Source organism: Phallusia mammillata, chromosome 8, assembly GCF_965637545.1.
Source record: "Phallusia mammillata chromosome 8, kaPhaMamm4.hap1.1, whole genome shotgun sequence".
Taxonomy (NCBI): Eukaryota; Metazoa; Chordata; class Ascidiacea; order Phlebobranchia; family Ascidiidae; genus Phallusia; species Phallusia mammillata.
Window position 1 is genome coordinate 19,630,580 of NC_137259.1, and position 26,414 is coordinate 19,656,993.

At 39.6% G+C, this 26,414-nt stretch overlaps 3 protein-coding genes across 6 annotated transcripts; all 3 read left to right on the plus strand.

The window, feature by feature from the left end:
- Positions 1–410: 410 nt before the first annotated feature.
- Positions 411–8,027, plus strand: LOC145204517 (villin-1-like). Of its 2 annotated transcripts, XM_080077108.1 has the most exons (21): positions 411–570; positions 630–704; positions 787–862; positions 922–1,042; positions 1,244–1,463; positions 1,680–1,784; positions 2,067–2,167; positions 3,340–3,354; positions 3,619–3,697; positions 3,789–3,887; positions 4,028–4,181; positions 4,693–4,793; positions 4,852–4,989; positions 5,174–5,332; positions 5,629–5,735; positions 5,795–5,926; positions 6,181–6,274; positions 6,336–6,473; positions 6,529–6,720; positions 6,980–7,210; positions 7,316–8,027. In XM_080077108.1, the coding sequence occupies exons 1-21, from the start codon at positions 496–498 to the stop codon at positions 7,427–7,429; spliced, it is 2,526 nt and encodes an 841-aa protein (XP_079933234.1). In that variant the 5' UTR covers positions 411–495; the 3' UTR covers positions 7,430–8,027. The 2 variants fall into 2 exon arrangements, with proteins under 2 accessions (XP_079933234.1, XP_079933235.1); XM_080077109.1 differs by lacking the exon at positions 3,340–3,354.
- Positions 8,028–10,110: 2,083 nt separating this feature from the next.
- LOC145204516 (myosin-7-like) lies at positions 10,111–18,635 on the plus strand. Its single transcript, XM_080077107.1, has 39 exons — positions 10,111–10,190; positions 10,254–10,370; positions 10,439–10,545; positions 10,613–10,756; positions 10,827–10,983; positions 11,050–11,077; positions 11,160–11,256; positions 11,321–11,413; positions 11,476–11,539; positions 11,599–11,697; positions 11,765–11,868; positions 11,927–12,065; positions 12,134–12,252; positions 12,329–12,478; positions 12,546–12,716; positions 12,783–12,956; positions 13,017–13,149; positions 13,207–13,312; positions 13,373–13,546; positions 13,613–13,736; positions 13,806–13,942; positions 14,012–14,267; positions 14,333–14,575; positions 14,646–14,822; positions 14,883–15,263; positions 15,322–15,459; positions 15,518–15,752; positions 15,813–15,961; positions 16,040–16,206; positions 16,265–16,448; positions 16,508–16,673; positions 16,752–16,992; positions 17,053–17,245; positions 17,311–17,486; positions 17,558–17,711; positions 17,779–17,949; positions 18,016–18,216; positions 18,281–18,409; positions 18,513–18,635. The coding sequence occupies exons 2-39, from the start codon at positions 10,274–10,276 to the stop codon at positions 18,516–18,518; spliced, it is 5,784 nt and encodes a 1,927-aa protein (XP_079933233.1). The 5' UTR covers positions 10,111–10,190; positions 10,254–10,273; the 3' UTR covers positions 18,519–18,635.
- Positions 18,636–20,013: 1,378 nt separating this feature from the next.
- LOC145205467 (cullin-4A-like) lies at positions 20,014–26,414 on the plus strand. Of its 3 annotated transcripts, none has more exons than XM_080078196.1 (8): positions 20,014–20,213; positions 20,451–20,537; positions 21,187–22,166; positions 22,252–22,411; positions 22,468–22,545; positions 23,181–23,291; positions 24,373–24,525; positions 25,615–26,414. In XM_080078196.1, coding segments are annotated over exons 3-8 (600 nt in total). In that variant the 5' UTR covers positions 20,014–20,213; positions 20,451–20,537; positions 21,187–22,164; the 3' UTR covers positions 25,711–26,414. The 3 variants fall into 3 exon arrangements, with proteins under 3 accessions (XP_079934322.1, XP_079934321.1, XP_079934323.1); XM_080078195.1 differs by having other exon boundaries at positions 20,016–20,213; positions 21,187–21,282; XM_080078197.1 differs by lacking the exon at positions 20,451–20,537 and having other exon boundaries at positions 20,016–20,213; positions 21,187–21,282.

The window sequence follows — 26,414 nt, forward strand, 5'->3', positions numbered from 1 at the left end:
AATCATCCCTTGCCAAAATTAATAATGCCCACGAAATATGTTGTTCAAGTTACTTTTATATTAGGTTATGGTCGCATATCCAACATGTTTCTTGTGGTTTCGCTAAGAACATGTGCTTAACAACGCACCACAGTGGCATGGGACACACACAGAACAGATTTCTGCTATGCAGCTGCTAAAAATTGGATGTTCTTAGGTTAGGAATCAATTTATTGGCTCTGGTTTATCGCGAATCTGACAAAATTAAAACTGTAAAGTCGCAAGGTGGCACTGCGCAGCTACTGACGTCACATGTTTACTTACTGGCCTTTTTCTTCAGATTTGCACGTGCGTAAATTTTAAACGGCAGTTTCAGGTTGTTTGTATGCGTGCGTGCGGTTGGAGCTTCTAATCTCGTAGTGCTTGGCATGCATTTAAACATTTTTGTGTGAAAAATTAATACAGGAACCAGTGTAGGGAATTTAGGCCAGTTTTGTAAGTTTTGTAAAAAAAGTAATGGCACCCGAGATGTTTCACCCTGAGTTCGATAAAGCCGGCAAAACAGCTGGATTGCAAATATGGAGAATTGAGGCAAGTTTACATGTTTGTTTCATGTTAACTTGTATTTAACACAAAATTTTGTTTTCCAGAATATGGAAGTTGTTCCTATTCCCAAGAAAACTTATGGAAGCTTTTTCAGTGGGGATGCTTACATTGTTTTGCAGGTTTGTGTGAAATTATTGTACCTGCTCTGGTTGTAAATTAGTGTGGTTTTAAACATGCACTCATAGCTCGTCATATTTTTAGTCGAAAAAGGTTGGATCTGGATTTTCATTTAATCTTCACTTTTGGCTTGGAAACAATTCTAGTCAGGATGAGCAAGGTATTTAACTTAAAAAATGGTTGTTTGTTGAACAAAACTTACCATTATTGTGGCCACAGGTGCTGCAGCAATGCTTGCTACTCAGTTGGATGATTATTTGGGGGGTGATCCTGTACAATATCGGGAAACACAAGGCAATGAAACAGAAATGTTCAAGGGATATTTCAAAAGTGGAATTCTGTAAGTAAATTAAAAACTTTAATGCCTAAATCATTGATTACTGAAAACCATTAATATAACTGATTTTGGGTAATTTAATCATGTTTTGGCAAAAATCTATCAAATGGAAACTGAAATCTATATGCTTGATATTATGTCTGGCAGCAATAGCTTATATATCTATCAAAAGGGAGTAAATTAAATATCTGACCATATTTGCAGTTATCAAAAAGGTGGAATTGCATCAGGTTTCAAACATGTTGAAACGAACCAGTATGATGTTCGACGCTTGTTGCATGTGAAAGGAAGAAAAACTGTCACAGCCACTGAAGTTGAGTTTTCGTGGGATTCCTTTAACATGGGAGATGTGTTTCTTGTTGACCTTGGAAAAGTTATTCTGCAATGGAATGGACCAGAAAGCAACCGCCTTGAAAGACTAAAGGTTTGTATTTCTGTTTTGAAAATAGGTTTACTCAACTGTTTTTGACAGTCTTTTTGAGGGTTTTTAAGTGTTTATGTATTGTGCACCCTTGGTCCGAAATTGCAGCAAACTGTGTAACATTTTTCAACTGAATAAATTAAATGAACGGCCGTATTCCTCTATTTTTAAGTTGACATATAATTTCTATTGATGATTTATTGCAATAAATTTGACCAGGCTACAGTGATGGCAAAGGAAATCCGCGATCGTGAAAGAGGAGGTCGTGCACAAGTAATGGTGATTGACGGGGAAAATGAAAGAGGGAATGGAAAAGCTTTCGACGTAAGTATCAAGATGTGGAAGTTTCATCTCCACAATGTGTGGATTTTAAAACTGTTTTCATAACTGCAGCAATAAAATGTTGCATGGTTTACATATGCTTTCTTTGAAATGATGATACTTTACTCCAAAGTTCCATCTTGTGTTAGCCAGCAAATTGCAAAACATGTAGACGTTTAAAATATTTCATAACTACAGGATTAAAATGTTTCATGGTTTTCATGTACTTTTTTTTAAATCATAATACATTTGAAAATAAATTATTCAATTTTTCGTATGTTTTAGGCACTTTTAAAAATCCTGGGTGCAAAACCGAAGAGCATCAAACCATCAACACCGGATGATAAAGCTTCAAGAAGCAAGATGGCTCAACTAAAACTCTTCCAGTAAGAAATATCTTGTAACAGGCAGTAATCTACTTTAGAAATTCCAACAGACATACTGGGGTAATTTTTGAACAAACAGTTTGTTAATAAATATTTGAAGGTGGCTGATTGGGATGTTTGCCTAAAAGCCATTTCCTGCTCTGTTAAAATTCGTTTGACTGCTGATTTGAATTCAGTTGGAACTTGCGCTGTTTCTAAAAGACCTAATGTTGTAACCAGATTTAGTGGTTTAAACGCAAACAAATGCCAATATGGAAATTCATTTAGCACAAGCAGCAAACCAACATATTGCAAATAAATATTTAATAAGCTTTGAGCCACACGTTTTGCCGCCCACCAAGTGAACACATTTACTAGTTGTTAATTTTTAATGGAAAAGGTCGGCTTCGTTCTAATTGACGTTTCCAATCAGGTCCGCACGTTTGACCCGCCGCTACTAAGTAAAGCGATGTCAATTAACAGATTTACACGAACACGATTTTCCTTTACTCGTTACGTCCATCAATTTCTTGTGGTCGTGTCGCATAATGGAACCGCGTCATTGGAAGCTGGACTGTACATTAGGCTTGCTTGGACAAATGTTATTGTAGTGTGGATGAAACACGTTGTCATTTGCAGAACGTTGTGGTTGGCAAAGATTTGGTGCGGCTTGCCCTAACTCTCTCCAACTTATATCTTCCCTTTTAATAGGACGAACGCACTTAAGTATCCACTTCAAAATCACTTTCCCACATTCTCATCAGCTCTGTGTTGAATTCACAGCAGCTAACTCGAAAACAACATAAAGGCCACAATTTAATGCTGAAAATAACTTGTAATTAGTTTAATGGTGAAAATAACGGCCCAAATAGACGTAAAAAGCGCCATGCTTTATTCGTTTCGTCAAATTCTCGTGCCATCATCGGTGATATGAGAGGCCACATCAGTTACACCCGTTGCAATTAGTTTTTTTCACATTCCATTACCGTTAGCGAAATAAGCCTTGGGTAGGATAGGTCGGTTTGACTCGCGATTGAATCAATATTTACTGAAAGATCGGTCGCATAATAGGCAACCCTTGGCCCATGTTTGTCGACGTCTATTGTGTAAAATATTACCTAAGAAGTCAATTGTTGAACTGGGGAGCTTGCTTGCTTGCTTTTAACACTTTATATTTGATTTTGAAATCAAAGGATTGAAGGAGACAGGTCTGTACGAGCTTGTATGTGTTACGTTGTAAATATTAAAACATTTTTTGGTGTTTCGCGTTTTGGTGAAATATGTGAAACCCTGCCATTGTTTAAGGCGCCTCTATATTATTATCTGCATGCTAAAACTCCAGTCATGGATACACCGGCTGTCGAGAAATACCTCGTAATTTTTAATGAAATTTACTGAAAGTACAGGAAAACTTTACTACTAATTATTGTGTCACGTCTGGCGTATTGTTGACAAAAGTTTTTCCTTCCCAGTGTTTCGGATCAATCAGGTCAACTTACTGTTCAGGAAATCGCCACAAAACCTCTCACGCAAGATCTACTTAACCATGACGTAAGTGCTGGTGACGTCAATACTTTGATGACGTCAACTATATAGTTAATACTATGCTGGTAGCAACAGCTTAATTTGATGACGTGTTTAGGATTGTTACATTCTGGACCAAGGAGGCAGCAAGATCTATGTTTGGAAGGGGAAGGGAGCGAGTCAGGAGGAGAGGAGCGGGTCGATGTCCCGGGCTTTGGTAAGCAAACATTTCATCACTTCCTCTCATAAACTGGGATGGGCTTTCCCAAATGTTCAGTTCTTATCACCGATTTATTCACGCCTTCATTTTTATTTTGAACCCTGAAGTACATGTACTAATATTTTCCCCTTTTTCAGGGTTACATACAAGCCAAGGGTTATTCCCACCACACCCAGGTCGAAACAGTCCCGGATGGAGCTGAATCTGCGATGTTTAAAACTCTCTTCAAAAGCTGGAAGTCGAAATACGACGCAGTGGGCAGAGGTTCAACCTACAACAAAGGAAGAATTGGTAAAAAAATATCCCTTATTAATTTCTTTAAGTAATTTCTGTTTAACTGGGTAATAGAATGCACAGACCATTTGATTCAGAATACCTCGCGATTTGTCCAAGCTGTATACCTTGTTTTGTTACGATGTCTGGCTCGTTTATATTTCGCGCATCTGCAGATGTTGGATATTTCTGTGCTTTCAAAAATCGCGTTACTATTTATAGTTACAAGTTTCGTGGTGTGAAATCGTGGCACGCTCGTTTCTCGGCTTTATTACATCACAGAGTAAACTTAGGGCGTGGTGAGGAGGCGATGACCATATATGGTAGTGCGATCCGACAATGCACGATCATCGACAAACTGGATTGTGTGCAAAACCCGAGTCAAACATTAACTTCGCTCGAGCATGTATGCGACATTAAATTGGCCTATGCAGGGCTTATGAGACTTAAGTTAAGATCCCAGTGACATGTAATGTTTGTGTTTTGCTTTTACCATTTTATTCAATTGGATATGGTTGTTATTTTTTAGCGAGTGTCAAACAAGTGAAGTTTGACGCAACATTAATGCACGCCCAGCCCAATGTTGCTGCCCAGCATAGAATGGTTGACGATGGCTCCGGTGAAGTTGAGGTAAGCCCAACAACATTCCCACAAACTTACAACTTTAACACAAAACTGACGCTTTCAGATTTGGCGGATTGAAAACAACGAGCTAGCCGAGGTTGACAAGAACACATACGGCCAGTTCTACGGGGGAGACTGCTATCTTATTCTCTACACATATTTAAACAACACAAAAAAGAACTACATCATATACTTCTGGCAGGTGGGTTTTAACATAAAGCCGCGTAATACCGACAAAGGCTGTGAATAAAGCATGTGCTAATACAGCGAGCGTCTGAATTATTCAATTTGTTGTCGCTCAGTCAATTGGTAAAACTTATCAATAATTAATGAAGTGAGCAGTGCGTGTTTGCCGCCACCTCAGCTGACCAACTAATGTTTGGTAGGGACGCCACGCAACTCAAGACGAAATCGCAGCTTCGGCGTTCCAGGCAGTCGCACTAGATGACAAATATGACGGGGCTCCGGTTCAGATCCGGGTAGTAATGGGGAAGGAACCGAAACACTTCATGTCCATCTTCAAAGGGAAGCTTCTTATATTTGAGGTATTTGTGCAGCGACACGTCACTGTTGATGATGTCACGCGTGTTTTATGGTTTCTCGTTTGTGTACGTTTCCGGTGGAACATGTTTCCGCTTGTCATGTACTGCGTTCCAGGTAATTTGGAGCAAATCCACTAAATCATAAACATCCGATGAAGCCGTGCGTGTTTGCGTGTGTGTTCGTGCGTGCGCGCGTGTGTGTACATGCAACAGTTTTCTTTTGGAATAATGAAAAGCTTTCGGAACACTATGTGCGGATCTGTTCATAAGTTTAATGGTGAAAATATTTTCCGTTTCAGGGCGGGACTTCTCGCGAAGGCGGCCAATCAGAAGATGCCCCGTTCCGTTTGTTCCAAGTGAGGGGAACCAGTGAGTTTAACACAAAAGCGATTGAAGTCCCTGTAAAGTAAGTCATGAAATCGCGCGTATAGATGTGATGATTGTGACGTGATAAACATTGTGCAGATCTTCGTCTCTCAACTCGAACGATGTGTTCCTGTTCAAAACCCCGAACGCGATGTGGATGTGGTGCGGGAGAGGAAGTAGCGGTGATGAGAGGGAGATGGGAAAGTTGGTGGCTCCTGTCATCTCGAAACGGTATTTCACATTTCCAAGTCTTAATGTTAAAGGTTTTCCGTCAAACCCCAGTCTGACATTCCGGTTTCCTTCAATCAGAATGTAGTTGTCTTTTTTAAATTTACACGAGCAAATCACAGCCGAATATAACTGCAGCCTCAAAAAATATTTTTTGCTCTTCTGATCAATATCGCCACCTAGTGGTCAAATGTTTGCGCATGAATGAAACGAATGTGTAGAATCTTAAGTACAAAGTTTTTATATTTTGTGTTCAGGGATCTTGAAACTATTTCTGAGGGAAACGAGAATATGGAATTCTGGGCGGCTTTGGGAGGGAAAGTACCTTATGCGGATTCCCCTAAACTCCAGGTAGGGCTGAGGAAATTTTAAAGAAAAATTTCGTTTTAATATTTCGAAACTATTTTCCCAGGAGCAAGACGGAAGTGACGAACCACGATTGTTTGAATGTTCCAACGCTTCCGGTAATTTCAAATGTGAGGAAATCAACAATTTCGACCAAGATGACCTCGACGAAGATGACGTCATGTTGCTAGACAGCGGATCGGAGGTAACTTGTGTGACGTAACGATGATGTATAGTTGGATGACGTCACATTGTTTCAGATTTATTTGTGGATTGGAAAAGGCGCGAACGCCCAGGAACGCAAGGAGTCGGTTGTTATTGCTCTCAACTATCTCAAAACCGATCCGACCGGTTCACGAGACCCGCACACACCCATCATCACTGTCAAGCAGGGATTCGAACCACCGACCTTCACCGGTTGGTTTCTTGCCTGGGATCCTTCAAAGTGGAGCGTGAGTGCTTTACGTCAGTTTGGTGTCTGACCCAGTGGTGGGATTTAAACTTTTTGTCAGTCGGTTCTATCACAAAAATCATATTTTTCAGCCGCTTCTGTTACAAAACGTCCATTGACAGTAACCAGTAATGCTAACTGGTTCGCTGATCTCATAAAAAATTTCGTGAGACAGTTATGCAGAACCGGTGCGAACCGGCCAAATCCCACCACTGATCTGGCTCTGTTTTCTTCGGTTTCTTACGATGTTATTTATGCAGAGCAACAAGTCTTACGAGGAGCTGAAGCAAGAGCTGGGCGGGCAAGATGATTTGTTTGATGCCGTCATCGCATCGGCTATTCCTAAACCGGCCGTTGTCAATAGCAACAGCACTGCGCCATCCAGCGGGATTTCGAACAACGAGTTGGGAAGTTTTACAACTTATGCATACGAACAGCTGAAGGGAGACGCCGAGCAGTTGCCTTCTGATGTTGTTGTTTCACGAAAAGAGGTAAATGTGTTTAAAGCCTGGATTTTGCGACAACCTGATGATTCAGTGTTGACCCAACGTTATCTGAGCGGGGCGGAATCGTATTTAACCTGTTTTGATTTCCAGATGCATCTCAGCGACTCGGAATTCGAACTAGTTTTTGGAATGAACAAACTTGACTTTGTCAGTAAACCGGGTTGGAAGCAAACTTCGCTCAAAAAAGCAAAGGGATTGTTTTAAACCTCCTCGCCGGAGCAACTTTGTAAATAAACTCATCCCATCAATTTATCATTCCAGACTTTTTGTGGCAACGTAGATTTTACTGATTTTCTGTTTTCTCCCCAAACAAAATCCAATTACATTGTGACGTAAACAATACCAACTGTGACAGCATCAACTGTGACGTATTTATATGCGGGAAATAGCTTCAAGAATTTTCTTTTCGTGCCCTTGGGCGAGTTTTAATAACCAGCGTAATAATTTTGCACTATACTGTATCATGCTTGTAATTGTTTAATTCTTCGCGAAAACACTTATAACCAAGTTTCCCAACCCATGATGGCTGTTTTTGCACTAGATGTCGCTGTGGGTTTTATAATCACATGCACTTGCTGCTACAAAATAATCGGTTGTACTTTTTAATTTGTTTTGATAATTATATGTTCCCTGTGCAAACCGCATTTCAGGAAACAGTCGGTACCTGACGATAATCCCATGTTTTATGTTTGTTGATGTTGTTTTCAAGACGTATCGTATTTACAGGGTACCTCTTGTCATTCCGAATTTATGTTTTAATTCGTTTCCGCAGTTAATATTAAATAACGTTGAGTGATTTTCATTGAACAGAGGAATTTGTGTTTATAGCTTGTAATCCAACACATACACGCTGCGCAAAACATTTCGGTGTGTCCGGTCGCGGAAATGTTTCGCGTCTCGTTGTTACATTCGGTGGAGTTTAAGTTGCGCCCACTGACAATCATCCGGTAGAGCTACTGACCCAAGAACTCACAAAAGTTTGCGAAATATCGATGGATGGCGTAAATAGCGCGGCTATTTAAATTAACAGTGAGACTGGATTAGGCTTAGGGGCACAACTGGGTTGTTAGGTTAATTTTATTGTTACTATTATAAAACCTCAGACCAACCCTAATAGCCCTAAGTTGGGCCCCTAACCGTCAGCATTTTTACGCAAGTTGCGTTTTAAAATTAGCGAATGCTCTGCGTCACTTCACAGAATTGCGAAAACTTTTATTTTGTAACTTTTTGTGTCCACAGTAACTAGTTCCGCGTGGAAGTTTCGATTCGAATCTTTTCACGAAGTTCGTAAAAGATTCGGTTTCTGCCAAATCGCAACAAATTATTCGGCCGAAAACGAATCTTTTACGCACAAAAAGCGTAGTTTTCCTTTAAAACTGAAATTTGGCAAGTGGGTCAAACCGCACTAAAAGCAACAGCACGCCACAAGTAGTTAAGACGCAGATGAATAGCTGGGGTCAGGCCTGAGGCGCGATGCCAACCAGCAATCACAGCATACTCGTATATAGTGAATGTTTGGTAACCGGCTGATTCGGTACAAATCTTAGGCCTCGCGTACTGTGACCGCGTCAAGTTGTTAACGTTTTGTCCACTCAAAATATATCATTCCGTGCGTTACTAGTGGTTACCGCCAAACGGTACTTGTTAACAAAAACGCCCCCAAGTGGTGACAAAATCAGTTGCAAAACTGGCACGATGTCGCGGTTAGAAGTTTCACGTGGCGGAACAACTTGGGTAGATGGATCACAAACGTATGATACCACAAATATAGTGTTGTTGCCAGGCAATGTTTCATAAACTATTGTTTTTTTTGTTCAACAAGCAAACAATAATATGACTGCGTAATTGTAACAATGCGCTCTTTTTAGGCATGTTTTCCATTTTTTTAGGTATTGACTTTTTCATAATGTTTCCTAAAATGTGCACTATGCATAACTAATTTTTCACGGGGAGATTTGTTTATCTTATACCAACAACATGTGATTCTTCGACTCGAGTTAGTAACCAACGTCACCAATAACAAACACAAGTTTAACGAAATACAGACAAAATATTATTGCGGTAAAGGGCAAGTTAATAGAGCTCTTCTGCCAAATGTAATTTTATTCCGACGTTTCGACGTCCTATACAGGTCGCCTTCATCAGGGTAAATAACACTGAATGCGACTAGTACAGTGCACGATAAACAAAGGAAAAGGGAATGGAACGCAAGTACATCACAACGCAACGAAAACACCGCGCGATTACGAATGATTGGGCCTCTAACCTTTGAGCAGGTGCATGTAGCACGCTGAAAGCATCACGTCTGTTTGTCGCATTCAGTGTTATTTACCCTGATGAAGACGACCTGTATAGGATGCCAAACCGTCGGAATAAAAACACATTTGCCAGAAATGCTCTATAGGGTAACAATAGGTTCTGCACTTGACGATCTTACTAACACGCGTTGATTTTGCTCTTTGCTGAAAGCAACGAATTACAAATAATTGCAATTGTCAGTCAGTTATAAAAGCCGGATTTAAGTTGCAAAAGTCGGGTAACAATTGGCCTAAAAATGTCGGTGATCATTTTAATCTTTAAATACCGTGTTCATGTTCTAGTCAGGACTTGTTCATTTTGTAACAACACACAAAGGTATAATCAAAAACTATAAAACTATTTTGTTAAAGAAATTTCTTCGATTTACAGTCGATTAATGGCAAACTCAGCTGTTTGATACAAATTTTCGAAGTATTCCTTAATTTAATTTGGCCATTCATGCACACTTTGACCTAAGCTATCAGACCATTTTTGCAGTAGCGCGAGGTGACGACAAACGAGCATTGTGACGCAGGGTGACGACATACGCGCCTGACCTTGTGACATCACACTTCACGAGCAGCTGCGAGAAAAAATCTCGGCAAATATAAGTGACCGCGACCGAAGCAAATTCATCACTTGTTTGATTCAAGTTTCGCAACCACAGGTAAGTTGGGATCTTTACAACCATCACTGCTCGAAACCCTTTGCTGTAATCATCGTGTTTCAGTTCAGTGATACATCGTCACCATGGCAACCTTCGATTACGAATCAGTCCGAGATGCTGCTCCTTATCTTCGGATGACCCACGAGAAGATTCTGGAAAACCAGACCAAGAAACCCGACGGTAAGGAGAAAGTTTAATGGAAAGCGTCGTCGTTTCAACAAAATTTGAAAACAAATTATTCAACGCAGGCAAGAAATATGTTTGGTTTCCCGACAAAGAGAATGCGTACGTTGTTGGTGAAATGATCAAGAACGAAGGTGGAAAATGTACGATCAAATCAATAGATGCTGGAAAAGTAAGAACCATTTGACTGGTATAATGTAAATAAAAAACAAATCTATAAAGAAGATTTTGCTTTGCAGGAAATGACAGTGAAGGAAGATGACGTGCAAGAGATGAACCCGCCGAGATATGAAAAGTGTGAAGATATGGCAAACATGACTTTCCTCAACGAAGCGAGCGTTTTAAACAACTTGAGAACTCGCTACGAGTCTTTCATGATTTACGTAAGTTTCAATCCACGAAATGTAAAACAGCAAAATCGAAATATTATTAAACGTGAAATTTGGTTCGCAGACCTACTCTGGTCTCTTCTGTGTCACCGTGAATCCCTACAAGATGTTGCCTGTGTACGCTCCATACGTCATCTCTGCATACAAGGGCAAGCGACGAACTGAAATGCCTCCCCATCTTTATTCGATCGCCGACAACGCTTACGCCAACATGTTGATGAGTAAGTACCACAACAGAAGTTGAACCAAGTCACCTTTAAAATGTGAACTTTCTATATTTTTTTTAGATCGGGAGAATCAGTCCATGTTGATCACGTGAGTTCAAACCATGTCATGTTGTCGGTTGCTTTGTTTGTTTTAAACCAACATTTGTGAATTTTATCGCTTTTGTGTTCAGTGGCGAATCTGGAGCTGGAAAAACCGTTAACACGAAGAAAGTCATCCAATACTTTGCTTTGGTTGCTGCCTTCGGTGGAAAACAAGACGAATCCAAGGTGTGTTTCACAAAATCACAAAACATTAATATGATCTGTATTGCAAAGAAATGTTTGTACACAGGGAACTCTCGAAGATCAAATTGTCCAGTGTAACCCGGCTATGGAAGCTTTCGGCAACGCAAAGACAGTCCGTAACGACAACTCTTCACGTTTCGTAAGTCGCATCGAGATATTAACTGGTTGTTCCCGTGTTTGACACAAACGTTATTTGAACAGGGCAAGTTTATCCGAATTCACTTTGGTAGCACCGGAATGTTGGCATCAGGAGACATTGAACATTGTGAGTTACCACTAAGTAGTCGAACAGCAACAAACAATTACACCGACTTTGTTGTTTAGATTTGCTGGAGAAATCTCGTGTCATCTACCAACTGGGAGGTGAACGTAATTACCACATCTTCTACCAAATCATCTCAGGAGGAAAACCGGAACTAATTGGTAAATTTCATGGAAACATTCACTTGTCGCTATCTAGTCAATAGCTTATGATAAACTTTGGTTGCAGATCAACTTTTGGTTTCCAAAGATCCTTACGAGTACAAAACCATCAGTCAAGGTGTTGTGACCGTCGACAATCTGGATGACAGTGAGGAGCTGTTGTTGACTGACGTAAGAAACATTTTGTGATTGCGACAGAATACCGAATTTTACTGATGTCTGATTTCAGGAAGCTTTCCGCATCCTCGGATTCAGTCAGGAGGAAATCAGCGGCATCTACCGACTGATGGCCGGCATCCTTCACCAACAAAACATGAAGTTTAAGAACAAGCAACGAGAGGAGCAAGCTGAACCTGACGGCACTGAAGGTTTGTAAACTAAACAACATCAACGGATCCACATTGAAACTCGTATCATAAACTCTTGTGCTTTGCAGAGGCCGACAAAGTGGCTTACCTCTATGGTCTCAACTCTGCCGATTTCATCAAGTACTTGTGTCATCCACGTGTCAAGGTTGGAAATGAGTTCGTCACCAAGGGGCAATCTTGCAGTCAGGTAACCTTGTGTTTACAGACTTCTGGTTTGTTGCGGTTTGTTTCGTGAAAGTCTGACGTTTGAATACACAACATAGGTTTCATATGGTATGGGAGCTCTCAGCAAAGCCCTGTTCGGTCGCCATTTTGACTGGTTGGTGAAACTTATCAATCAAACTCTGAGCACCAAGCTGCCAAGAAGCTTCTTCATCGGTGTGCTTGATATAGCTGGGTTCGAAATCTTCGATGTAAGTAAACTTGCTGTTGTCAACATTCTCGCAAACAACTTTTTACTGACCACATTTGTGTTGGCAGTGCAACAGCTTCGAACAACTCTGCATCAACTTCACCAACGAGAAACTTCAGCAGTTCTTCAACCACCACATGTTCGTCCTTGAGCAGGAAGAATACAAGAAGGAAGGAATCCAATGGACTTTCATCGATTTCGGAATGGACTTGGCAGCTTGCATTGAACTTATTGAGAAGGTATAGCAACCGCATTTAAACAAATGTTGCAAGTGGATTCAAAATAATTCGTGTGTTTTAACGCAGCCCCTTGGTATCATGTCGATTCTCGAGGAAGAATGCATGTTCCCAAAAGCTTCTGATAACAGCTTCAAGGAGAAACTTTACCAAAACCATCTCGGAAAGAGCAAAGCTTTCGGAAAACCAACAAAGAAGTCAAAATACGAAGCCCACTTCGAACTCTACCATTACGCTGGAACTGTAAGCAATGCTTATGGCTCCGTTGTATTTTGGTTCTTAGTTGTGTTTTTATTGTAACAGGTTGGTTACAACATCTGTGGATGGTTGGAGAAGAACAAAGATCCAGTCAACAACAGCGTCGTTGAACTTTACAAGAAAGCATCGATGAAACTGATGCAAACCATCTGGGATGGATGGGTGAGCCCAGACGAAGGTAATGATTGAATGTAAATGTCGAGTTATGATAAAGTCTAACGTAATTACGTGGTAGCTGCGAGCGGTGGCGGAAAAGGAGGAAAGCGTAAGAAAGGAGGATCTTTCAACACTGTCTCATCTCTTCACAGACAATCCCTCAATAACCTCATGACCAACTTGAGGTAAGAATTAAGTTGTTAACTTGCAGCAGCAGAAATGTTTCATCCAATTTGTAATTCCAGATCGACGTCTCCTCACTTTGTCCGCTGTCTGATTCCCAACGAACAGAAACAACCAGGAATGATGGAGTCTCATCTCGTTCTTCATCAGCTTCGTTGTAATGGTGTATTGGAAGGTATCCGTATCTGCAGGAAGGGATTCCCCAACAGAATTCCGTATGGTGACTTCAAACAACGGTTCGTTTCGTTCCCAGTTTGTCTCCACAACCCAACATACACTTTATAACGATGATGTCTGTTTAGTTACCGCATCTTGAACCCAAATGCCGCACCTGAAGGTCAGTTCATGGACAGCAAGAAATCATCTGAGAAACTTCTTGGAAGCATCGACATCGACCATGAAAGCTACAAACTCGGTCACACCAAGGTAAAAACAAATCGCACGTTTCGATTCCACTTGTGCAACACAACATAAAAACATTCGAATGTTTGTTAGGTGTTCTTCCGTGCTGGTATGATCGGTAAACTCGAGGAAATGCGCGACAACAAACTTTCATCAATCTTCAAACTTGTCCAAGCTCGTATGAGAGGAATGATCATGAGACGCGAATATCAGAAAATGATTGAGCGAAGGTAAGATACCAACTGGCTACGTAGCTGAGTCAAAATTGCATTGGATAACACGTACACTTTCATGTTTAGACAAGCCTGCCGCGTCATTCAGTCGAACTTGAGAGCTTACTTCGGAATGGCAACATGGGAGTGGATGAAGCTTATGTTCAAGATCAAGCCACTCTTGAAGACTGCTGAAGCCGCAAAGGAATTGGAAGTTCTTGAGAAGGATTACGAGGAATGCAAAGTTAACTTGGAGAAGGAAGTGAAAAGACGAAAGGAGTTGGAGGAGATGCAAGTTTCGTTTATTCAAGAGAAAAACGATCTTCTCATGCAACTTCAAGCTGTAAGTTTGACTAATTCATGCTAGAACTTGATAAAACATGAAATAAACTTGATGTTAATCTGCAGCAACAAGATCAAATTGATGATGGCGAGGACAGATGTGATCAACTGATTAAGACCAAGGTTGAGTTGGATGGAAAGATCAAGGAACTTACTGAGCGCTTGGAGGATGAAGAAGAACTCAACAATGAGCTTGTGTCGAAGAAACGCAAGTTGGAAGATGAATGCTCCGAGTTGAAGAAAGACATCGATGATCTTGAGATAACATTGGCTAAAGTTGAGAAAGAGAAACATGCAACTGAAAACAAGGTAAACATTTGTAAATTTGATGTTAATAAGGTGGAAATTGTTGGTTACACAAATTTTGTCGTTTCTTCAGCTGAAAAATCTCCAAGAGGAGTTGGCAACACAAGATGAACAAATCGCCAAACTGCAAAAAGAAAAGAAGGCTTTGCAAGAAGCTCATCAACAAACTCTTGACGATCTTCAATCGGAAGAAGATAAAGTTAACAGTTTGACAAAACAAAAATCTAAACTCGAACAACAAGTCGATGATGTAAGTATAAAGATGCAAGTTCTTGTGTTTGTGCAACGAACTCACAATTTCCTTTCGTAGTTGGAGGCTTCTCTTGAACAAGAGAAGAAACTTCGAATGGAACTTGAAAGAACCAAGAGAAAGTTAGAAGGAGATCTTCGTCTCACTCAAGAAACGGTTATGGATCTTGAGAACGACAAGCAACGACTTGAAGAGAAATTGAAGAAGCAGGAATTCGAATACAGCCAGCTCGCTACGAAGTTGGAAGATGAACAAGCGTTGGTTGCTCAACTTCAGAAGAAGATCAAGGAGCTTCAGGCAAGAATTGAAGAGCTTGAGGAGGAACTAGAAGCGGAGCGAGCTGCGCGAGCTAAAGTTGAAAAGCAAAGAGCTGATCTGTCACGTGAGTTGGAAGAGCTTAGTGAGCGACTTGAAGAGGCTGGCGGTGCAACTGCTGCACAGGTGAGATGGATGTGCCAAGTGTTCGAGCAGCAAGTATTTCAACTTTTCATTGTTTCAGATCGAACTAAACAAGCGTCGCGAAGCTGAATTCGCTAAACTCCGTCGCGAGTTGGAAGAATCCAATTTATCTCACGAAGCTACTGTTTCAACTTTGCGTAAGAAGCATGCTGATACTTCAGCCGAAATGAGCGAACAGGTAAAAATGTTTTGTACGAAGTCGTAATGTTCACTTCTAACGATTGTTTGTTGCAAAGATCGACAACCTGCAACGAGTTAAACAAAAATTGGAAAAGGAGAAGAGTGAGATGAAGATGGAGATCGATGATCTCGCATCTAATGTTGAGAGCGTCACCAAATCCAAGCTTAACTACGAGAAGATGTCTCGAAACTTGGAGGAACAACTGAATGAGGCAAAGATGAAGAATGATAACTTTACCAAGGAGGTCAACGAACTAAACGCCGCAAAGGCAAGACTTTCATCCGAGAACGGTAAGTTTTAAACAAAGATGTTTTGGTGTGAACATTTTAACTACTCTCATCTTTTCTCAGGTGAATTTGGTCGACAACTGGAGGAGCGTGAACACTTGATGGCGCAACTGACGCGCAGCAAGAACAGCTCAACCCAACAAATTGATGAACTGAAGCGAGTGGTTGAAGAGGAAACCAAGGCCAAGGCAGCACTCGCCCATGCAGTGCAGGTGGATTTGCTTGCCCTTATTCATCCATTTTTAAAAACAAATCAAACCAGCATCGTTGTACAAATTTGTTGTTGTTAGGCCGCTCGTCATGACAACGACTTGTTGAGGGAACAATACGAAGAAGAACAAGAAGCAAAGGCCGAACTTCAACGAGCCCTGTCGAAGGCAAACGCTGAAGTTGCTCAGTGGAGGAACAAATACGAGACAGATGCGATCCAGAGGACTGAGGAATTGGAAGACGCAAAGTAGGAATCTTTTTCCGTTAAATCCGTCACCTTAGCTTAAAATTTTAATGATGCGCAGGAAAAAGTTGGCGGTTCGACTTCAGGATGCTGAGGAACAAGTAGAAGCAATGCAGGCCAAAGCATCGAGTCTTGAAAAGACAAAGAACCGTCTTCAAGGAGAAATCGAAGATCTTACAATCGACTTGGAGAGATCCAACTCGGCCGCAGCTTCTCTTGACAAAAAACAGCGAAACTTCGATAAGGTTTGAAATTATATCTTTCTGTGCCAAACTGCAGCTCATAACATAAAAATCTTTCCCAGGTTCTTGCTGAGCATAAACAAAAGCAGGAAGAAGTCCAAGTTGAGTTGGAACAATCCCAGAAAGAATCTCGCAGTCTTTCAACTGAACTCTTCAAGATGAAGAACGCTTACGAAGAATCTCTTGACGCACTTGAAACAGTGAAGCGAGAAAACAAAAACTTACAAGGTTCGTTTTGGGTTTAATACCAACCTTTGGGTTTCAATACCAACCGACAATTGTCCTAATCAATTTTCTACATTGCAGAGGAGATTGCTGATCTCACTGATCAATTGGGAGAGGGAGGAAAGAGCATTCATGAACTGGAAAAGGCCAAGAGAACTTTGGAGCATGAAAGAAATGAAATGCAAGCTGCTCTCGAGGAGGCTGAAGGAGCGATTGAAGGAGAAGAGTCGAAGGTTCTCAGATTGCAAGTCGAGCTTGCTCAAGTGAAGCAAGAGTTTGAGAGACGAGTTTCAGAGAAGGAAGAAGAAATCGACAACCAGAGGTAAATCTCATCATTGAATATGTTATTGGTCATTTGGTAAAATTCTGTTCTAATCATTAGACGCAACCAACAACGTGCAATCGAATCCATGCAAACCACGTTGGACTCGGAAAGCAAATCTCGCCAGGAAGCTGTTCGTATTAAGAAGAAAATGGAGGGTGATCTCAATGACCTTGAGATTCAGCTTGGTCATGCAACTAGACAAGCATCTGAAGCCCAGAAACAAGCAAAATCCGTACAAGCCCATATTAAGGTAAGTAATGAGAAAAACATCTACTACATGTCAAAAGCGCAGAAAGTAATCAAGTTTGTTCTCAGGATCTTGAAATGCAAGTTGACGAAGCTCAAAGACACTCGGAAGATTTGCAGGAACAGACAGCGGTGATCGAGCGTCGTGGTAATCTTCTCACAGCTGAGATTGAAGAGCTTCGATCCGCTCTTGATCAAGCTGAACGCGGTAGAAAACTGGCTGAAACCGAATTGCTTGAAAGCAGGTTTGTAAGAATCAAACAGTGGATATCCGAGTGTGCTGGTTTTGCTTACTGATCGAACTTGTTTTGTTCAGCGAACGATCAAATCTTCTTCACACACAAAACACGGCTCTCATCAACCAGAAGCGAAAACTCGAAGGCGAACTGCAAACCATGCAATCTGAAGTTGAGGAATCTGTTCAAGAACAGCGCAACGCTGAAGATAAGGCCAAGAAGGCGATCGTTGATGTAAGTTGGATTCATCGATTAAGTATGTTTGTTCCGTTTGTTTCAAATTTCCTCGATCATGTTTCAGGCTGCAACAATGGCAGAGGAATTGAAGAAAGAGCAAGACTTGTCTTCTCACTTGGAGAGAATGAAGAAGAACATGGAACAAACTGTGAAGGACCTGCAACAACGATTGGATGAAGCTGAGAACATCGCTCTGAAGGGAGGAAAGAAACAAGTGCAGAAACTTGAGACAAGAGTAAGTGCTTGTGCTTGTTGATTCACAGTAAACGTTGTCGGGCGCTCATTGTTATTTTACTTCCAGATTCGCGAACTTGAGAACGAGCTTGACTCTGAACAACGACGCAACGGTGATTCGGTGAAATCGCAACGTAAACTTGAACGCAAGTTGAAGGAGATTACTTACCAAGGTGAAGAAGATAAGAAGAATCTCACCAGAATCCAGGATCTTGTTGACAAACTTCAAATCAAGGTCAAGACATACAAGAGACAAGCTGAGGAGGCTGTAAGTAAAAGTAGTTTAACCGACACACACCCTTTCATTTTAACACAATGCGTTTGATTGACAGGAGGAGCAAGCAAACACAAATTTGAGCAAGTACAGAAAACTTCAACATGAACTTGACGATGCTGAGGAGAGAGCTGAGATGGCAGAGTCTGCTCTCAACAAGATGAGATCTAAAGCAAGAGATCACAAGGTAATTTGTCGTTTTTCATCCTATATGGATAAAAACCTTTACAAGTTAAGGTATGTATGAGTTATGAGACAAAGCAAACTAACACTTTTGCATTTGTTTTTAGGAATAAACTGTTGCTCACCCGTCATGGATAAGGAAATTGTTGTGTTTATTTATTTATTTGTTTGCTTGTTTACTTTAGTGTGGAACGCAATAAAAATCTGCTTTTGTTCAGCAGTAAAAAACACTTGGATTTCTATGTGTCAGTTGCAAGTTTGCTAGCATTTTAGTTTTATTCATGAAATGACTGGTATCAGAAGGCCAAAATGAATCAGTAAAAGCGACTGTGTCTGACAGTCATCGCCATTTTACGTGACAAAACGTATTTATAATGTACACATACTTACACCTCACAGTCAATTTACGCATATTTGTAGGTTATTACACATTGGAATACATGCGCCCTATTAAACTGCTGATCATATCTGAAAAACTCGCCACAAAAATGCCTAAAACAAAATTTATCGACATTTTTCCACTCTCTCCCCATTGCCCGCAATGCATTTTTGGGGCTTCCTTTTCAGCCGCCATTACGCTTCAATTTGCTTCAAAAACCACCCAACCGTTCAACGGAGTAGCGCAATCCAGGGTTTATAGAGATCAGTGGATGACACGCTGGTTGTCAATAGTTTTCAGTATGTCAGTTAGGTGTCACGTGTCATAGCAAACTGACAATGGTCGGGTATATTGGAAAGTCAAAATCCTCAATTTATTCCCGCCGCTGTTTAATCTGGCAGAGATATATCTAAACCTATTATCAACAACAACAGAGGTCACTAAAAAACACCAGTGCACTTCACACAAAAGCTGCACCAGTCGTTCACATTTAAGTAATCACAGTAAAACTAGAGCAGCCGCAGCCATCTATGGAACGCAGTTGTCAAATGAATTAAGTTGCAGCAAGTTAGGTAACTTGGATGGATTGAGATAAGAAACATAATAACACAATTGTAAACAATCACCAAGCCAGGAGTAGCTTTGCAATATTACAAGTCATAAAGCATACATTTTTGCGAAACTCGGTGTTTGCATTTTTTGTATTTGATTGTTGTATAGTTGGTCTGCCATTGTTGCAGCATATAGTTGGACTGCAACAAATTACCAGTTATTAATATCAGTGTTAATTACCAGATTTTTGCTGTTTTGCAGAAATATGCTATGTTGTTATGTCATGCCAGAGTTCTCTTTGAAGTCAAGTTTAGAAGAATGTCTCCTAAAACTTCAAATGAGTAATATAGCCAAATCATAATTGCTAAACTGCAAACAATTCCTAAGGTTGTAATTTTTTCTTTAAAATTATGCGCTGTATTGTTCCACTATACTGTATATTTTCCACTATATTTTTTTCAGCAAGTTGAGTTTGATAAAAACGTTATATTAGCCGCAGAAAACAAAAAATATAATCCAAATCCTAATTTTATCATGTTTTCATTGTTACGCATGAATAAATATGCGCGTGTAAGCATGACGAAGTGACATCACAGCTAAACAGCTTTGATTGACAGCTCGGGTTTAGTTTTTGGATTTCAGTTTAGTTGCGTTGAAATGTTGACGAGTTAATTGCTTAAAAAACAGAAATTTAATATTACTTCGCAATTCAATTGTTGTTTGCCGTTTTTCAGTGATTTTTCGGCAGAAAGGGACAATAATGTGCGAAAAATGTTAAAAATCAGGAAAAAACCTAGGTTATCTACAGAAGAAACGGTCGGTAATGGTGCTGTAAATGGGACAAACTATGGAAGTATTTCATAAACAAATGATATAAGTAAGTTTAATGTTATTTAAGTGTGATTTATTGATGTTTTTTCTATGCATAAATCACATGTGTGAAAATGTTTACTTTGATTTTTATTGGTTCAAAAACAGTTTTTTGAAGGTTGAAAAACAAATTTTTAACTAGTTTTAATGTTTTACAACAGTTTCTAAATGTTCATCATTTTAGTTGTGTAATGCAGATCGTTTATTTTTAAACAAAAAAAATTTAAACAAACTTTATTTGTAGATACTGAAGATTTTAGTTACGTAAAGTTCAGTGGAAAAGGTGGAAGGACTTGTCTGACATGCAAAGACACCGGACGGATTGCTAAATGTAAAACATAATATTCCTGCTGGTGTGCAGTTACCACATGTAGACTGCAGTCTCAGAGTTTTTATAACTGCGCTTTTTATATCTGTGCCAGTACTCAAATTTATTTGAAAAACAGCACTTTTGGGGTTGGTAATATGTAACAACATGCCATACAATGCACTGTAACGAAACTTTTGTGTCACCAAATATAGTTAAGTTATTGAACCGTTCGGAATTTTGCCCAAGCAGATGGTAACCATAATATGAATGTCTTAGCTACTTGGAATATCCTGGTGTGATTGTCAGCTTAAACAAGTAAACCATAACTTTATGGACTTCCTATAGAATAACTTACCATCTGATAGAACAGTTTGCTGGTATAACTGTGAGCATTCAAGTGATGGTAAAAGTGTGGCCGTGTAAACTTTTGTCTGCACATAGAATCAAAACCTTAGTTGTGTAACTCTAATTCAAAAAATTAAATCGCATTTCCAGGCTATTGTTTTTTGTTATCAGTGTGTTTATCAGCACAGGTTATATATATAACTACAGTGGACATTGTACTATGGTAGATAACAAGCTACGAGTCTTTAACGCATACCTACTGTGGTTTGACACCATAACAAACCACATCTATAGTAAATATATTTATGACATGTTTTTATTGCAGAACAAGAAGATGAATTGGTTGCACTGATTCCTTACAATGACCGAAGACTTAAACCAGGGGTGCACAACCTGCGGCCGTGAACATAATTAATATAATGTAGGTACTGGTGGCCGTTACAGAAATAAAACTCTTTTGCTAGATATTTTGATTTTTAATCTGCTCTAAACATTTTTTGTGGTACTAAAAAGAGTACTATTACCGACCTAGTAGCCATATACGTTAGTAGTGATGGGACGATACCAGGTTTTGAAGCGAGTACCGATACCGAGTACGAGTACCACATGTATATACCTTCGATACCGAGTACGATTACCGAGTACTTAGTTGTATATCACTGGCTAATTTATCTGCCATGGTCGGGGTACAGGCGTGCGCACACACACATGCCGAAAAATGTAATCTCCTCGTGATAGCGAAAAAGATATACGTAAACTGGCGAAGCTTTTTTCCAATTTTGTGCTGTCCGAAGCAAATATTGGCATAAAGTTGCCCGTATTCTTATGGTGTAAATCGGCCTTTGGTACTCGCATGTTGGTATCGAAAACTGAGGCAAAATATTTCGATACCGAGTACGAGTATCGATACCACTGAAATGGTTCGATACCAAGTACCGGGTACCCGTCCCATCACTATACGTCAGACTTTTTGTTCGCCTATTGTGTGCAAAGAATGCGAACAAAAACATGTATCACAAGCATCACAATATAGATTATGACACCATAAACACTTAAGACTGATTCTTATACTGTGCAGCTCAATATGTGCACGCTAGAGACTGATTCTTATACTGTGCAGCTCAATCTGTGCAAGCTAGAAATGAATCTGAGCTTTTTAGGTGCCATTAAATGGTATATTTAATAAACTCAGTAAATTTAAAACAAAAATAAGCAGGCAAATGGCGGCCGTTGGTAAAATGAAAATCTGCGATGCGGCCGTCATAGCAAAAAGGTTGTGTATCCCTGACTTAAACCATCCAGAATGTACGTAGAGAAGAATAACATTTGTTGAGTTATGGGATGTTTAACAGATGAAGTATTTTTTCAATATGTCACATGTTATTTGCAGGAAGTTTTACGTGCTTCTGGCAGTCGTTATTTGCTTGTTACTTTGTGGGTTGGTTTTGTTTTTTCTTCTTCAAAGAACGGTCACAATCACTGAAGGTCAAATAGTAAATTACAATGTCCCTCTTCACAAAAAGGACTCCAGTGGTGTCATCGTGCTCACAGTAAGACTACTGTTGTGATGTCATAAAAGGTTTTTGTCTACCTATTGTTTTAACAGAACCTGTTCATTGTTTCCAACACCAAGTTTTTTAAAGTTCAAATTTCTCACGTAGATGTGGAGGCATTTTTTGATCAGGTGACAAATTTTTAACTTATTATGGGTCCCCTTCCCTAAAGGGGACACATATTGATTTTACCCGAATTTGTTTTGTTTTTGTTTTCTTTTGTTTTTTTAATTTTTTTTCTTCCCAAAGTTTGTCCGACTCGTTTTTCCATGAAATGTTTGATGGATTTGGATGAAATTTACACATTTTTCTTGAGGTGATTTTATTATTTTTTGCATATCTCACATTCATTGTAACATATGTATTAGTTGTAACCATTTCCACCATCCATGTTTCAACCACACAAAATATATTTTACAAACACATGGATAATGCTATGTAATAAATAGTCAAAAACTTTGTTCATCGGCAAACATATGCTTAGTGCAATATTATGAATATTTATAAAACTTTGTTCGCTGATAAAACCTTGCCCACTTGGTGGTGCAAGTGATTAGATTTGTGAAACTTTTGTGAATTGTGTTCACTGTCATAAACTTATTTACTGTTGTCATTTGATAGCTACCACCCTGCATTGTAATACTTATGTACATTTACCTTGTTGCATTTGATTGTGTTTACAACAAGATTTACCATACTTATAACTTTTATTATAGACTGTGAATTTACTGACACAAATAAGTGACATTGTGTTGATTTATTTCAGGGCAAACTCCAGGAGTGTTTCAGGCAGTTTTATCTGATGAAACATTCTGGAAGGAAACTCACGTTTCAATCAACTCTCGGACATTGTGTCTTGAAAAGCAAGTTTGAAAATGTAAGTTACTAGGTTGTAAAATTTAAACTTCAATTGCTTTGTTCATCATGGATTATAGCAGTAGTTCCCAACAGGGAAGGAATTTACTTTGATGTTTGCATGTGGTTTGTAAATAGACACTTCAGCTCTGGGAATATAACCTGTGAAGTTAATAAAAGACCCAAATTTAAATGATCTAAACGCCGGAACTTTATAAACGAGTAAAACGTTTTTGTCATTTCTTCCCAAACATTTTGCGAAAAGTCATTTTGCACAAACCTTTTACTCAGTCGCCAGTACATTACTACTTATTCTGTTGGTTAGTGAGTTTGCTGTTCGTCTATGACAGGGGTCACCAAACTACGGACCGCGAGGTCATTTCATCCGGCCCGCGAGGTCATTTCATCCGGCCCGCGACGACATTTTATGGTTTCCAAATCATATTGATGACTTTGTGACATTCAAAAATTGATCTACTTCACACGAAAGTTTTCCTGTCGCGATATGTAGAATAATATTACCTAGTTTCGTGGAATTACAACTCCCAGGATTGATCCAAAGCCAGCAGTTTGTTACGTCACAGACAAGACTACATGTGTCAGTTGTGCGCAAACAATTGCCTTTTTTGTTACTTGTGACGTAATATACAAGCATTGCTCGTAAGAGACGACCTTTGTAGTTTATAGGTCGCATCACCAGATTTTAAATGGGTTTGTAGAAAGACCATATCTTGGCGCACCTAGAAAAATCGCCTTGCGGATTAAGTTTGGAAAGGCGGCGCCAGGGCATGTAATCTATGCGGCCCGCGCGAATTACTTTTAAACTTATCCGGCCCGCAGTGAAAAAAGTTTGGTGACCCCTGGTCTATGAGAACATATAAGACGCGTCTAAAAACTAAAACGATCCACTTGTCAAGTTCTGCCTACTCCACATGATCCAGTTATTGTGCCTCAACTGAGGTCACTTTGAACGAATACTTAATACTGTTTTGAAACAGTTAAAACTCTTAAAAAGTATCTAAAAGTGGCAACAAGCAATAAACCTTCAATTCTGTTATATTGTCCTAATAAACTTCACACACCCATGTTGTTTATATTTGCAGGTTGAAGAAAAAATTGACACGGCCGGACGCGTTTTCCGGGACCGACAATATCAGATAGATGCAGCCATTGTTAGAACAATGAAAATGAGAAACTCTTTGTCGCATCAACTTCTAGCGTCCGAAGTTTACGACCAACTCAAGTTCCCGATTAAGGTACAAGTTTAGCTTCATATATTTCGGGGTTCTTTACATTGTGCCTGAAAACTATGTTCACGGCATTTTACTCAAACATTTTTGTAAGATTTACCTTACCGTGTTGAAATGCTTGAGAGACCGACCCAATTCGGTGTGTGTGCGTGGGACTTCATATGATTTTTGGGATGTTCGTTTCTCTAACACGCATTGTGTCTGAAAACGAACACGTTTTGTGTTTCTGCCCTGGGTTTAATCCCTGTTTTTGTAATGTTCCGTATTGATATGCTTGAGAGGCCGACTTGATTCGGTGCAGCCCCTTCATGACGGACGTTTTCTTCTGTGTGTTAATGTTTTGTTTCAACTCTATAATGTTGCATGTAACAGAATGGAGTCAAAAAATCACAAGTAAACTGCAGACAATGCACACTGTTTTGACCTATAATGTCTCGTCAGTGCAGTGCTGGTGACGAGAGATCGGCCGTATTGGCTAGTCCAGTGGTTCTCAACCTTTTTCCTTTCGTGGCCCACTTTCATTGCACGAAAATTCTGTGGCCCAGTAAATTTTCATAAATGAAATAAAACAACTACAAAATAGGTTCAGCACAAAAAAACTGCAGAACATATTTCAAACAGATAATAAGTCCAAAATAACTTAATTTAAAAAAATCATAAAACAGCACTTTCCCTTCTTTAATCAAGCATGTTCAGTTATGACCGAGTAATTGGACAATTGATATGCCGCTATTATCTGGCTTTATTGTAATCTCAAAGTAGTTTATTACATCATAAACATGTAGGGTTGCAGAAACTCAAAGTAACTTTATACCGTAAATTGATTAATTTAAATTCATTTACGTTCCTTTTCAATTCCTACCCAAGCCATTATTCTTGGAAAATTGAGTGTAGTGACACAAAAAATGCTTCCATGGCCCACTGGTTGAGAACTGCTGGGCTAGTGTAACCATCCAACGGCACTCAGTTATTGGGAGTAACAGGGTAAAAAGCCATGTCTCACCTATTTTGTGCCACAACTGGGCATACACCACAGAGTTTACTGGTTCAACTTAATGTTTCAATTTTCTAATATTTCCAAATATTTTTTCACAGCCGACCGACATCAAGAAACGGATTGAAAGTTCGATCGAACGCGATTACATGCAAAGAGACAAAGACAACACGAACCAGTACCGTTATGTCGCATAAACACCCATTGTAGTTGGTATGACGACGAGCTGTGACAATATGACGTTGTAGGGATTGTACAAATAGGGAACCTTAGTTTCTTGACAATTTTGGCCACAAACAAAACTTTACGTAAATATTTTCGCTTTCGCTCGAATTTCTTTTGTTCCACGCTTCTTGTTCTTTTGATTGTGACGCCACAATTACGTTTAATTTAAACGAATTTTCTCGTGATGTGTTTGTGTTCGCTATAGCGAAAAACGCCATCCTACGTCATTATATTTGTTTAAATTAGCGATGCACCGAAGTTTCGGACGAATATGTCGTTTTTGTTGATGTTTCTGCCCAAACTTTTTATATATTCGGCCTATACCAAACTTTTGGAACTTAAAAATCAATGCCCGAGAGACCAATTCAAAAATTGATAACTAAACAAACTGTTTTTTTCACTAGAACAACTTTTTGTGCTTGCGCGCCACACTAACAATCTACGTTTGTTCGCTATACACTTTACAAGGCTTAAAACACGAAAAGTTGCCACCGAAATTATCTTTCTGCTTCTTATTCTGGGTGTGGCTGCTTCTGGCAGCATATAAGATGAAATAGACGTTCCATTGTTGTCACACAATCACGTTTGTCACAAAGCTCTGCACTTTATTGTTGTTTAGTTTGTTTGAAACGGGATAATCAAATCCGTCCGTGTAACAAAAAGAAATGTCTGCACA

Bases quoted from the DNA above. Each gene is read 5' to 3' on its own strand.
- LOC145205467 (XM_080078196.1), top strand. The intron at 22,546-23,180 runs GTGACAAATTTT...GATTTATTTCAG, and splicing joins TGGAGGCATTTTTTGATCAG to GGCAAACTCCAGGAGTGTTT. The intron at 23,292-24,372 runs GTAAGTTACTAG...TTATATTTGCAG, and splicing joins TGAAAAGCAAGTTTGAAAAT to GTTGAAGAAAAAATTGACAC.
- LOC145204516 (XM_080077107.1), top strand. From the start codon at position 10,274: ATGGCAACCTTCGATTACGAATCAGTCCGAGATGCTGCTCCTTATCTT. The intron at 11,869-11,926 runs GTAAGAAACATT...GTCTGATTTCAG, and splicing joins AGGAGCTGTTGTTGACTGAC to GAAGCTTTCCGCATCCTCGG. The intron at 13,313-13,372 runs GTAAGAATTAAG...TTGTAATTCCAG, and splicing joins AACCTCATGACCAACTTGAG to ATCGACGTCTCCTCACTTTG.
- LOC145204517 (XM_080077108.1), top strand. From the start codon at position 496: ATGGCACCCGAGATGTTTCACCCTGAGTTCGATAAAGCCGGCAAAACA. The intron at 4,794-4,851 runs GTAAGCCCAACA...TGACGCTTTCAG, and splicing joins ATGGCTCCGGTGAAGTTGAG to ATTTGGCGGATTGAAAACAA. The intron at 5,927-6,180 runs GTATTTCACATT...TTTTGTGTTCAG, and splicing joins GCTCCTGTCATCTCGAAACG to GGATCTTGAAACTATTTCTG.